The sequence below is a fragment of the Monopterus albus genome, unplaced genomic scaffold, assembly GCF_001952655.1.
Source record: "Monopterus albus unplaced genomic scaffold, M_albus_1.0 scaffold29.1, whole genome shotgun sequence".
In the NCBI taxonomy this organism is placed as follows: Eukaryota; Metazoa; Chordata; class Actinopteri; order Synbranchiformes; family Synbranchidae; genus Monopterus; species Monopterus albus.
The window spans coordinates 4,634,595-4,647,510 of NW_018127909.1; the positions used below are offsets into that span (position 1 = coordinate 4,634,595).

Below are 12,916 nucleotides of genomic sequence, written 5' to 3' on the forward strand. Positions count from 1 at the left end.
TCTAATCTGTTATTAAAGAGTTTTTCCAGAATTTTTGAAAATTGTGACAGCAGAGAAACCGGTCTATAATTTGTGAAGTTGTGCTTATCACCAGATTTATACAGTGGAATCACCTTTGCTATTTTCATATTATTGGGGAACTGCCCAAGTCGAAATGACATGTTAAAAATATGGGTTAATGGTTTGCATATCCCCTCAATCACCCATTTAACAGTTGTCATAGTTATACCATCACTATCACTAGATGTTTTGTTACCACATTTATTCACTATCTCTATAATTTCCTTTTCAACTATGGGCTTCAAAAACATAGAACCTCCTTCCTTTCGATTGTATTATTATTTATAGTGACGGATGTATCATCTGTACAGATACTTTTTGCTAAACCAGGACCAACATTCACAAAGAACCTATTAAACTTATCTACTACATCCTCCAATCTATTAACCGGTGTATCATTATCCATAAAATATTGAGGGTAGTTACTCTTGCTGGAACTGTTTCTAATCAGTTTATTTAATATATTCCAAGTACCTCTCATGTTATTTTTATTATCCTCTAATACTTTAGAGTAATATTGTTTCTTACATCTCCTCAAAATCTCAATTAATTTGTTCTTATATGACTTATATTTTTCTTCCGCCTTCTTTGATCTGTCCTTTATGAATTCCTTATATAACGCATTCTTCTTTTTACATGCATTTTGTAATCCCTTACTCATCCACGGTTTCCCACTGTAATTCCTCTTGTTTTTATATTGCTTACGAGGACAGTTCCTGTCATATACTTTCTTAAATATATTTAAAAATTGCTCATATGCTTTATCTAAGTCTTCCTCTCTGTAAACTGATTCCCAGTTTTGCCCCATAAAATCCTCTTTTAGCCTCCTTACAGCATGTTCATCCGTCACCCTCCTATAGAAAAGATTTGTTTTTGGCCTCTCTTTTCTATACTGGCCCTCATAAACCACAAATACTGGTAGATGATCACTTATATCATTTATAAGTAATCCACTTGTCATTTTGCTGTCAATAACATTGGTAAATATATTATCTACAGTATTAGTGTTGCATGCTGGGTTGTTACTCTACTTGGTTTTGTATTTATTGGGTATACACTGCATCTATATATTGTGTTAATAAACTCCTCAGTTCCTGTGTGCTTGTTAGGATTTAACAAATCTATATTGAAGTCACCACATATGAACATTAATTTATGACTTATTGTCAAGTAATTTTCTTCCATCCAGTCATTAAATTTTTCTATGCTGGCTCCAGGTGCTCTATAAATACAGCTTATTACAACATTTTTCTTTTTTTTCACGAGTATTTCTACAGTCACACACTCCAGCAAATTATCAACTACCCTAGACATTTTGTCTACTTTCTTATAACAAAAGTTTTTATCTATGTACAAGGCCACACCACCTCCCATCTTATTCTCTCTGTTTGTGCATACCAAGTCATAGCCATCAAGGTCAAAATCCATTCCCCTTACATTATTAATCCATGTTTCAGAAATAGCAATTATATTAAAAGAATGTGTAAGACTACTAAGATAATGTTTTATACTCTGAAAGTTTGCGTATAAACTTCTGCTATTGAAGTGAATTAATGATAATTTGTTTTCAGTCTTGACATTGCTGTTCATTATACCAATGAATGCCCGCACACAGATAGCTATACAAATATGTATGAGGGAGGACTGCATTCCTTCCACTTATCACACACACACATCCTTGTTTTTGTCACTTACTTGGTCCCTACATAGACTTACATTCATTTCCAGGAAACTTACCCTAACCTTAACCAGAACTTCTACTTGCCTAACCTTAACCCTTACCCTAACCTTAGCCAAAGCCTACACTTGCTCTAACCTTACACCGCATTGTTTTCATAAAATTTGACAAACTACGTTGTGGGGACCAGAGATAGTAACTCATGGATTTTGAGCTGCACAAGTATTGAAAAACAAGGCATCACACACTCCCGGTCTAAGAGACAGCATCTCTCTCTTGTAAATTAATTACTTCCAACTGTCCCTGGAGCCTTTGATGCTACATGAAGTGATGGGCTGTTTGTGTGTTGGTGAGGGAAGTTTAACTCTTGAAACTTCTTACTTCACACCACTAAACTATAATGCAGAGAAACTGCCTTGAAAAAAATACTCCTATTTCAAAACTTTTTTTGTTATTTATGCATTTTAAAAAGTTGCTCATAGTTTCTAATTTGCTTCCTCTATAAAGCTGGACTATTAAAAGCGCTGATGAAATGCTGTAGTGTCAGCACATGGGGCCTCCTGAGCTGCTGTCCTGGTGCTCTGCTACAATAGCGCTCCCTGGTGGTAGCAGTGACAAGCAGGTCCTTTAGAGAACAGCTGCCTTTGATTTGTTCAATTTCCACCACAAAAAAATAGCCTGAAACTAAGACATTAATACATACTAACAAAAGAAAGCTAGAAACTGCTGGGGCAGGTCACAGATGCTGTTTCTCTCAACCTGTGTAAACATCCCAATAATAAAACACATGCATACAAGTCCTCACACATTCATATAGCTCCATGTCCAGCAGGCCAGAGTGGCCTATAGCCCTACAGGCTAAAAGCTGTTTATACATTTGAATTGTGGGCTGATTCATAACTTAAGAAAGTTAGAGGACATCTTCTAAAGAATTTAAGAAGAAGTTGAAAAGGTTAAAATTCTATGTTTTGCTGTTTACATACACTGTACAAATCCTGTTTGTCTCTTCACCCCCAGTACATTTATCGTTTTGTTTAATGACTCCAACTGCATTAATACGTCCTAAAGAATGCAGTATTACAGTTTTTACGAATTATATTTTTGTGCAATGGAGTATAATTATGAGCTACGTTGTTTTTTTTAGACACTTGCAGTGGTCATTAGTTTTTGGCCTCAGTGCCGTGCAGGTAAACGGCAATAAAATGGAAGTGACCACAGGTACAGAAGCCTACACAACCAGTCCCCTGACAAGGATAAGTGATAAGTGACAGTGGTGACTCTCAGAACACAAAATGTTTCATATCAGCCATTTTTACTCAGAAATACAAATATTTTCTTGAACTGCATTATTCTTACAGTATATGTACAGATGTCTTTATTGTTGTTATACTTCATATGAACTGTAAATAAATATATAGTAAATATATATAGTATAATATAATATAATATATATAATATATATATATATAATATATAGTATAAATATAGTCTGTTACACTTGTACACAACATTCGGTGTAACAGTAAATGCATCATCAATTATACAACGTATTCATTGGTATACAGCAACATCATAGGCTATAACAAATTAATAAAATATCAATAAATCTATAAAAAGGAATAGTAGCTGATATACCAACATGCTTGGTTGTGTAAATTCTTAAATACAAAATAGTAAAATTTTAGGGTTTGGGAAATAAAAATAGAATAAAATAATAAAATAGAGATAGTTAAAAATGAAAATGGTCATCCATTTGTTTTAATGACAGTTCCCCAAACATACGATACAAAAACAGAATCAGCTACAAATAATACTCACTGTCTGATTTCATTTTCTCATTTTTTCCTTTTTTTATATATTTCCAAATTTATTTATGTAGAGTATTTCTTCTTAATGTCTTTCTCCATTAGTATGGACCTTCTACATCTTGTGGCTGCATGTCACCCTTCACATTTATCAGCATGGAGCAGAGACAGAGGCACCCTTGCCCGCCTGCAGGCGGAGACAGAGACCCGAGGACTGTGATGCAACCAGAGTACAGCTCTGCTGAGACTACTGGTGTTCATAAGAATGGCGGACAGTAACTTTCATGGGCTATTATAATCCCTGTTGCTCAGAAATTACACCCGCATAAAGTGAATGAGGTGTAACTAATGTCACAGCTGAAACCATGTGAGTGTCTTTATTATTAGTGACCTCTTAGTGCTGAAAAATGTTTTCAGTGACAGAAACAGGGACTTAGGTTTGGTTTGACTTGCAGATCACAAATAGGAGAAATCCGGTGGCTAAGATGTTTGTACTTTTTTTTTTTTTATCACACATTATGTTATTATTGCATGGTAAGACAATACAGGCTCTTCACAGCAGTCTCTGCTTCAGTAATGTCAGTCTGACAACACCAAACATTGATTTTTAAACATGTTTCATATCTTTAAGTTTCTGTCATTTATTTGTTTCATATTTTGGATCAATCACAGTCAGCTGTTCAACTGTCAGTGAACAGCTCTCAGTGTTTTCATATTGAAAATTGATTGCATGATATTGTGTGTGTGTGTGTGCTGCTCACAGTGACGCTCTCAGCTCTGTGGAGCACTGTGGTCTGTTTGGAAGACTGATTCATCTTCCTTACTTCCCGCAGCAGCCAGCAGCTGTTTTCGCTAAATAAACAGCTCTGATAAATCCCCTGCAGGCTGCCCTGCGTGGCCAGCACTAAATGGCAGGGACAGAGTTAGTGACTAGTGGTGAACACAGCGCTGCATTTAGCAACTGATTTCTCGAGAGGCAGACGAGAGCACACATAGCTGTAAGGAGCAGTGGGGGAAGATGTACTCAGATGGTTTAAAGTAGCAGTCCCACAGTGTAAAAATACTCTGCCACAAGTCCTGCATTCCAAATGTTACAAAGTACAAAAGTATTAGCATGAAAACATACTTAAACTACTAAAAGTAAACTCATTATGCAGAATGGCACATTTCACATTGATGTATATCATATTACTGCTTTATAATTATTGATGTGTACATCGCATTCAGTGTTGCAACTGGTGGAGCTAATGTTAACTACTGCATATATTTATAACTAATACTAACCTGAATTACTGCTGCAAAGCTTATGAATTTTTCACAGGAGATTAATAGAGTGTTATGATTATGCTGTTTTTTTTATTAATCTGTTTCTGAGAAGTAACTAGTAACTAAACTTATTCAAACTAACTAAAATTAATGTATTGGAATAAAAAGTACAATACCTACCTCACAAATGTAGTGAAGTTGAAGTATGATGAAGTGAACAATGAAAATACTCAAGTGCAGTACTTGAGTAAATATACTTAGTTACTTCTCATCTCAGGACTGATATTCTTTGGCTGAGCAAGGAATACGACTTGAATTTTGTGCTGCTCAAATAGGTATAAGAAAGCAATAATATAATGCTGCTCTCTGTATCTAGGCCCCCTTAGTATTAATATTAAGCAGGTATTATTGGGGTTTTATGTTATATTTGAAAAACCTTAATTCTGCCACAAATGTTTTTATTTCAAAATGGCATTATTTCCTGTCTTCACTACATGTCACATTTTGTTTTATCATCGAGATGGAATGACTGCTGACAGTAGATGTGATGTATAGGGACCTGAACACCTTACAATTTATTGTCCACTGCTTTTTGTTGTTGTTGATAATGTTTGATATTTCTTTTTTCCAATTTACTTTTTTTATTGAAAAAGCACGCTGCATAATGAGTACAATCTGCAATGTATTACCATACAATACTTTTTCTTTTTTCTTTTTTTTTAAACCAGAAAAAACAAAATGAAAAACAACAACAAACAAAGGACATGACTGGGGCAGGGGAACCTCTTCTCTATTGGTACCTTACTGTGTATAGGTAGTCAATGTAGCTTCACTACTATATAGGCACCCAGTGGTTTTACACAAAGTCAGGCCTTACAGGTTTCACATATTCCGTCCATTTCAACCATATCTGGTAAAATGTGTCCTGCAGTCTGAGTGAAAGGGACATTTTTTCCATTGTATAAATCTCTTGTATGATTTCCATCCAGTTATCGGTTGTTGTTTGTTCAGGTTTGCTCCATCTTCGTGTGACAGCTTTTTTGCCCGTGGCCAGCAGAATATATAGTAATTTCTTGTCCTTCTTATTAAACCCATCAGTTACTATATTACCCAGATACATGGTTTCAAATGTTAATGGTATGGTAACTGAAAATATGTTTTGTAAATGTTCATGGATCTCAGACCAGTATTTGTGAACAATTTTCCAATTCCAAAAGATATGGAAGTGATTCGCCCCTTTGTGGCCACATCTCCAACAAGCATCTCCAATTCCTTGATATCTTTTTTGAGCAGGGGTAATGAAAAATTTGATAATATTTTTCCAACAAAATTCACGCCAAATGTTCGATTCCGTTGAAGCCCATTGCATCTGACATATGTGTTCCCAATTCTCCTCTGTGATAGTTAACCCTCCTTCTTCTCTTTTATGTAATATGGGTTCCTCCTCTTACTCTGCTGAATGCTGTTGTATAATTTAGAAATAATTTTTGTGGGTGACAATGATTTTGTTAGTGAAATAAATGTTTGAAGGAATCCCTGGTCGGCTAAGGGCACTTTGATACTCATGTTCGATATTTCTATTTAATTTAATAACTTCAGTATAATGTTTGGTGCTGATCTTGTCTTGGCAGATCAGTCATGTCATTCCATATGGACTGTAATATTTCAGCTCCACAGCCAACCACATGCACACATCCCTCCAACACTCGTGCCAGTGGCCCAACCCTAAATAACTTACTGACCGGCAGCACCCCCTCCTCACACAGGGACAGACAGCAAAGAAAGAGATCGCATGTGAGGGAGCGTGTACCACATACAAACCAAACATCTCTGGATAAATGATTCAAGAAGATTCACAAGGGGATCCTCAGGACTGGACCAGGTTCTGTTGTAGATTTGTAGGAGCTGTTTCCAAGTAGACTCAACTCAAATGACTAGTTGTGGCTTTACATCCTGGACATGCAATAGGTTTTTGTCTAGGAGAGAATACGTGTCAGTCAAAACTACAGTCGACCGATAATTTCAACCCGTCTTTCCTGGACCACAGGCAAACAGAGTGTGGCTCTCGAAAGATCTCTCAGCTGACAGGTGGGTCTGCTCGAGCTCTGTGTTTGATAAGTGGCTTTGTAACCTGCACCTGATTCATGTTTCAACACCGTTTCAGCAGAAAAACATAGACATTCATTACAGAGGATCTGACTTTGGAGTCTGCTATTTTTTTTCAGGATCATGTTGTGGCTTCATCTGAGTGGATGCAAAGCAAAAGTGTAAGTGCCTGAAAATATCACAGTGAGGCCAAACCAGAGAGAGGCTGCTTAATGAGAGAAGTGAGGTAAAGGCGCACAGGTACAGTGACCCTGAGAGCTCACCACACTGATATTTCAGAATCAGAATCTGCTTTATTGGCCAGGTGTGTCAGACACACAAGGAATTTGGTACATCGGCTCTCAATGTGTATGTACATATCCCCATGCAAGGGGCAAGTAAACAGTAAACCAACATAAGGCTGAGTAATATAACAAAATAAGCAGTATTAACAAACAACAAACAGTGCAAACAATGCAAAAAAAGTAGTATAAACAGACAGTAAACAATGCAGGCAGACAAAGGAATGCTCATTGTGAAATGAGATAAATAGGAATAAAATAGACAACTTAAGAAATAAAGACCTGCTACTGTTACTTCAGACACACACATGCAAATAAATCGCGAGCAAACTAAGAAAGCCCATGCAAACAGGCAAAACACACGCAAACTCATCTTTGAAAAAATGCGTAAAAATAACGCTGCAAAGTGAGAACGTGCTAAAGCAAACCACGGCGGAAACAAACGTTTCCACGAGGCACGAAGAAGAGTTGAGTCGCTTCTTGTTGCCATGGTGACGCATGAAGTTGCAGCGGCAGTCCGTGCTACCGAGCCGACATGTGAGTGTTTCAGGATCCACACATTACTGTAGATACCTGCTGGTGACCCGGCGGCGTTTTGTAGCTTATTTGACTGTGTTTGATTGTGGTTAGCAGCGCGTTTCAGTAGCCTGCAAGTGTATTTACCGAATGCATTTAAAAACAACTTAAACCAAACAAAATGCTTTTACAAATTTCAAGAAAATGCACAAAATAAACAAAGACACGCAAAATCACAATGCATACACACTATACAACAGCATAAAAACAATTATTAGGACAACACGAAATAATAAAATACACCAATAATAGCTAAACAAATATAATAACAATTAGTTGTCTTTATTTGTTTCTGTTTTCTGTACTAAGTCGTTTACTGTATTTGGTTGTGTTTTTATAGTTAGATGTGTTGTCTGCATTTGATGGTATTTCTTCACATTTGTTGTGAAATAGGTGACTGTTTTTTCATTTGCTTTTGTCAGTTTGCACTTTTTTTTACGCAGCAGTGTGTCTGGGCTGTCATACACATTTAATGTTGGAAAAGAAACTGTATTCGTTTTTAGATCTGTGACAGTCATTTATATTTCTGGCTTTTGTATGACGGTGCTGGACACCATCACAGGACTCAAGATAAGACTGAAATACTTGGACTGAGTAGACTTTAAACTTCACATCATCCACTACTGTGCAACTATATTCAACAGATCTTCACATCTCACTGTAGAATACTTCCTTCTGGACTTATCCTCGTCCCGCACAGCCATGGATTCACAGGTTGGTCCGTACCTCAACAGCAAGGCCCTCTGCTCGCCCCTGGGTGCTGCCCGTCTCTGTCAGTTAGCTTTGGGCTGCGCTGTGATTTCCATGGTCACCCACAGCGCTGGCTACAGTGGCTCACAGGGGGTGTTCTGCATGGCGGCCTGGTGCTTCTGCTTCGCCGTGTCAGTGGTGGTGTTCTTCGTGGATGCTACTCGTCTCTACAGCTGCCTCCCTGTATCATGGGACAACCTTACAGTCACATGTGCTGCCTTTGCCACACTCCTGTAAGTCACAACACATGATGCTCATTTGGGTGCACTGTCTTTGTGGTGGTGGCGTTCATAGAAAGTGGAAGGAAGTTACAGTGGCACCCATTTCACCTCCAGCTTTCCATATGAAGCAAATTTGTGCCAACCCATCCACAAGATTAGTTAAACATGAATTATATAAAACATAAACCTTAACAAACTTTTAATTACTTTTATAAATAAGTGGGACTTGTTTACCGTAAGTAGAAAAGTGCTGAATAGGGTCAGATTACAAGTGTTTCCAAAAAAAAAAAAAAAAAAAAGAATACTTTCACATTGTTACAAAGTTTCAACTACCATATTGTCATTTTTTATCTAAGAGGAGCGACTTCATTATGTGCTGCCCAGAAAATAGTGGAACAAATGACATCATTTGATTGGGAAGAGTTGATCACATAGTGAGTAACCAATTCAGTATTATCATTCAGGTGGGCAGTTTCCTTCAGCTCTGAATACTTTTGCACCTGTCTCATTGTTTTGGTTTTTCAGACTGCAACTGTTTTGGTTCACTCCCACCACTGTTTATATTTCCATGCTCTGATAAACCCACTGTATGTTACATAACTAGCACCAGAGGAGACAGATAAATCAGCTAACTGGAGAACACAGAGCATTTAGCAGCAACAGAGCCAGATCTGGGTGAAGAGCAAAATAGAGCTAATGAGAGTGCGAATACTGGAGTTTAATGTCCCAGGTGGTCAGAATCTAGTCTCCAGATGAATACTAAAATGTTGCTCTCAGTGTAGTTTGATCTTTCATCCACGTCTCATGGTCTCACCTGGCAAATGTAACTGGATCAGGTTTTGTCACAAGTGAGGAGCAGTAGGCACATAAGAACAAGTGGTCACGGGATACATGGTCAGAACCTTTGACCAGGGTTATGATTTCCTCCCCGTATATGACCACCTGTTATCCATGCACTGACTGAGCAGTTGAAAGCTCCAACAAAATTAATAAGTTGACCTTGATTTGACTTTATTGTCACACAAATAAAACATACTCGAAAAGGTATTCCAGTCAGTGGCTATGGCACTCCAGTGTATCTTTCTTTTTGTTTTGATGGTGAGATTTCTACAGCTATGTTTTTGTCTTCTCCTGCAGGTATGTGACCGCCTCTGTAGTCTACCCGCTCTTCTTTGTTCGATCTGAGTGCCCCTATGAAGGCTGTGATGTCCGAAATTTCCGCATTGCCGTCACCATCTGCTCCATCTTGGCTACTCTGGCCTACGGAGCTGAGGTGGCTTTGTGCCGTGCCAGGCCAGGCCAGGCTGTGGTGGGCTACATGGCCACGGTCTCCGGCCTCCTCAAAGTCATTCAGGGCTTTGTTGCCTGCATCATCTTTGGAGCCCTGGCTAATGGGAGCGAGTATTCCCGCTACGCTGCCACAATCTACTGCGCTGTGGTCTATGCTTTCTGCTTCGCTCTGACTGCAGTGGTGGTCATGATGACCGTGTGTGGGCAGACCAGAGCTGTGCGCTGCATGCCCTTTGACCGCTTTGTGGTGGTGTGCACCCTCCTAGAGGTTCTACTCTACCTGAGCGCATCAGTGGTGTGGCCTGTGTTCTGCTTTGACAGTAAATATGGCTCTCCATGGAGGCGATCACCATGTACATGGGGGGCATGTCCATGGGACAGCAAGGTTGTGGTGGCTGTGTTTTCCTTCATCAACTTTGGACTATATGTGGCAGACCTGGTCTACTCCCAGAGGCTACGATTCATCTCCTCACATGTCCCCACTAACCTACGAATGTAGCACCATATGGACTTTATGTGGCACCACTGGCTTAACAGGTTTAAGTTTTTAATTTGTTTCATGGATTATGATGATTGGTGTGTTTATTTAGTATTGAAGAAGTAAAGATGATTGATGAGGAGAAATGGATATGTGTCAAATATTGGACGCCCAGGACATCACAAATGCGGCACATAGTCTACTGACTGCTGTGGCACCCATACACCCCAATTTCAATCTGAAAACACTGTGGAGTGTGACCAAGGAATTTTACCACTGTCCTCTCTGCCGCACCCCACTGAGGTGACACCCTGTCCCTCTTACTGACCCTGTCTGCCCTGTGATAAATTTAAAAAGAACAGACACCCTCAACTAAGGAGCCACAGCCCATTGGTATGTCCTGCCAAATCCTTAGAAAACAAGACACTTCCATTATTCTTAACCTATGGTAACACGCACACGCTTGCATACTACTTGTATTTCTGTTCAAATAATACATAAAAGTCTTGTATATAAATAGAAAATCTGGCATTGGCATCTGTGGTATGTCTGTCACCCCCACACCAGGCATCTACAGACATTACCCAGGCTGCCAAAAATACACACCAGCTCTCTATACTCATGTGGAAGCTGTGAGACAGCATTTATAAGAGACTGGTGTTTCTCTTATGAAATGATTCCGTTTGGCTACAATACAATATGAAGTACTTTGTCTTGTCCAAATGTAATGCTTATTTGCAGGGGCGGATCTAAAAGATTTTGGATGGGATGGTCAGGCTGGGACACAGATTCAGAAAGGGGTGAGACATTTGAAATACATGTAAAAAGTAAATTAAACCCCTAGTTTTATGAAATAATAAACCATTTTTAAGAATCAAATAGTTTATCCTGTGTAAAAATGAGACACATTGTGCATTGTTTAGCTAACTTTGGCTATGCTGCTATTTACTCCTGGCCCAGGACATACTGTAGCTGCTGCATATTGGTTCCCCCTGTACTTGGCAAATCATGCCAAGTACTACACAACAACACAATCAGAAAAATGGATGCAAATATCATGCTGCATGCATGATATAAAATAAAACAAATTTGACCAATATCAGTTATAAAGCAGAAAAAATGTTAGTTGCATTTAGGGCAAAATTTTGTCATTGTGATTTTTTTTTTCATTAATACTGACAAGCACCACATTTGGACTCTGGCAGAGGTAGCACTAGGGGTAGCCAATCAGATTCTGGGGGTGGCTGGTCCTACCTCTGGCCACCCCTGTGGCTCCACCCATGTGTACATGATTTGCAGTTATAGCTGCAAAGTAAAAAAAAAAAAGCACAAATTTTACAACTGTGCAATTTGAACATAGTCAGTGCACATTCTCACAGAAGATGGTACCTGATATATATGAGCTAATATGTTCATAAATAACAAGTTAAATCTCAAAAGACCATTTACTTTCCCTCATTTACACTGGCAGTTGAAAATGATCTGTGGCACTTTACTGTCTTGATTCAGTCACTAACATCATTTCTGGCAGTAAAGTGTGACTGTGTTAATTGAAAACACTCTCATAAATTGATTGGTGAGTCCCTGCTCAGCATCAAATGGACAGCTAGTGACTAGATGGTGAACATATGCTGTGTTTCCACTATTGAAACATAATGAGCAGTACACCCCCTACTTCCCTTAACCATCACCAAGCATAGCCTCTGGGGCTGACGCGGACCATCCTGCTTTGTTTTTACACTTTATTTTCTCTTTGTTGGTCTCTTTTTAGAGGAGTGAGGGGCTGCTGCTTTCTAATACATGCAGTCAGCTGTGTGTTTACACAAGGTGCTTGTAATGCTAATGACTGAGGTACGAAGATGTGAACACTTAACCAATCACCAGCGGCTGCTCTGCGTGCACACCCCTCCCCCCGCGCAGTCCTGGTACTTGATTTTAGGACTACCCTCTGAGGGGTGCTGAAATTTTGCTCCCAGAATGCACCTCTAAAGTGGGCTGGGTGTAGTGGAAACAAACGCAAACCATGATGTGACTTGATGTGACACGTTTCGGTAGGTTCCTATAATGGAAAAACCTCTATAGTGGAGCATTTAGCAGCTTAACAGGCAGATAATCTTCAAAGCTAAAGTACGAGCAAATATTGGACTGGATTAGGTGGCAAACTAGAATTAATGCCTCATCATTGTAGCTTATGCCTCCACCAACCAGTCAAGCCCAGACCCATATAATATACAGTAAGTAGTAAAGACTTTGAAGGAATCTAATAAAAGTTATAGCTGTATCGATGTGTGATTCCAGTGAATCATTTCCAGTGAGAAACAGTCTTTCTTCACGGAGAGCCTATTTTCACAGAGGACTGATAGAGAGCTTTGTCACATAGTCCTTGTATCCAAGTGGATGTTTTT

General features: G+C 38.9%; 1 protein-coding gene across 4 annotated transcripts; it reads left to right on the forward strand.

The window, feature by feature from the left end:
- The first annotated feature begins 7,641 nt into the window (after positions 1–7,641).
- On the forward strand, positions 7,642–11,514 carry LOC109957927 (myeloid-associated differentiation marker-like protein 2). 4 transcript variants are annotated; one of them, XM_020596181.1, is made up of 3 exons: positions 7,642–7,733; positions 8,417–8,755; positions 9,881–11,514. In XM_020596181.1, exons 2-3 carry the CDS (start codon positions 8,475–8,477, stop codon positions 10,530–10,532), a joined length of 933 nt encoding a protein of 310 aa, XP_020451837.1. In that variant the 5' UTR covers positions 7,642–7,733; positions 8,417–8,474; the 3' UTR covers positions 10,533–11,514. The 4 variants fall into 4 exon arrangements, with proteins under 4 accessions (XP_020451837.1, XP_020451838.1, XP_020451840.1 ...); XM_020596182.1 differs by having other exon boundaries at positions 7,655–7,733; positions 8,335–8,755; XM_020596184.1 differs by having other exon boundaries at positions 7,665–7,733; positions 8,437–8,755.
- The last annotated feature ends 1,402 nt before the right edge of the window (positions 11,515–12,916 follow it).

Bases quoted from the DNA above. Each gene is read 5' to 3' on its own strand.
- LOC109957927 (XM_020596181.1), top strand. From the start codon at position 8,475: ATGGATTCACAGGTTGGTCCGTACCTCAACAGCAAGGCCCTCTGCTCG. The intron at 8,756-9,880 runs GTAAGTCACAAC...CTTCTCCTGCAG, and splicing joins GCTGCCTTTGCCACACTCCT to GTATGTGACCGCCTCTGTAG.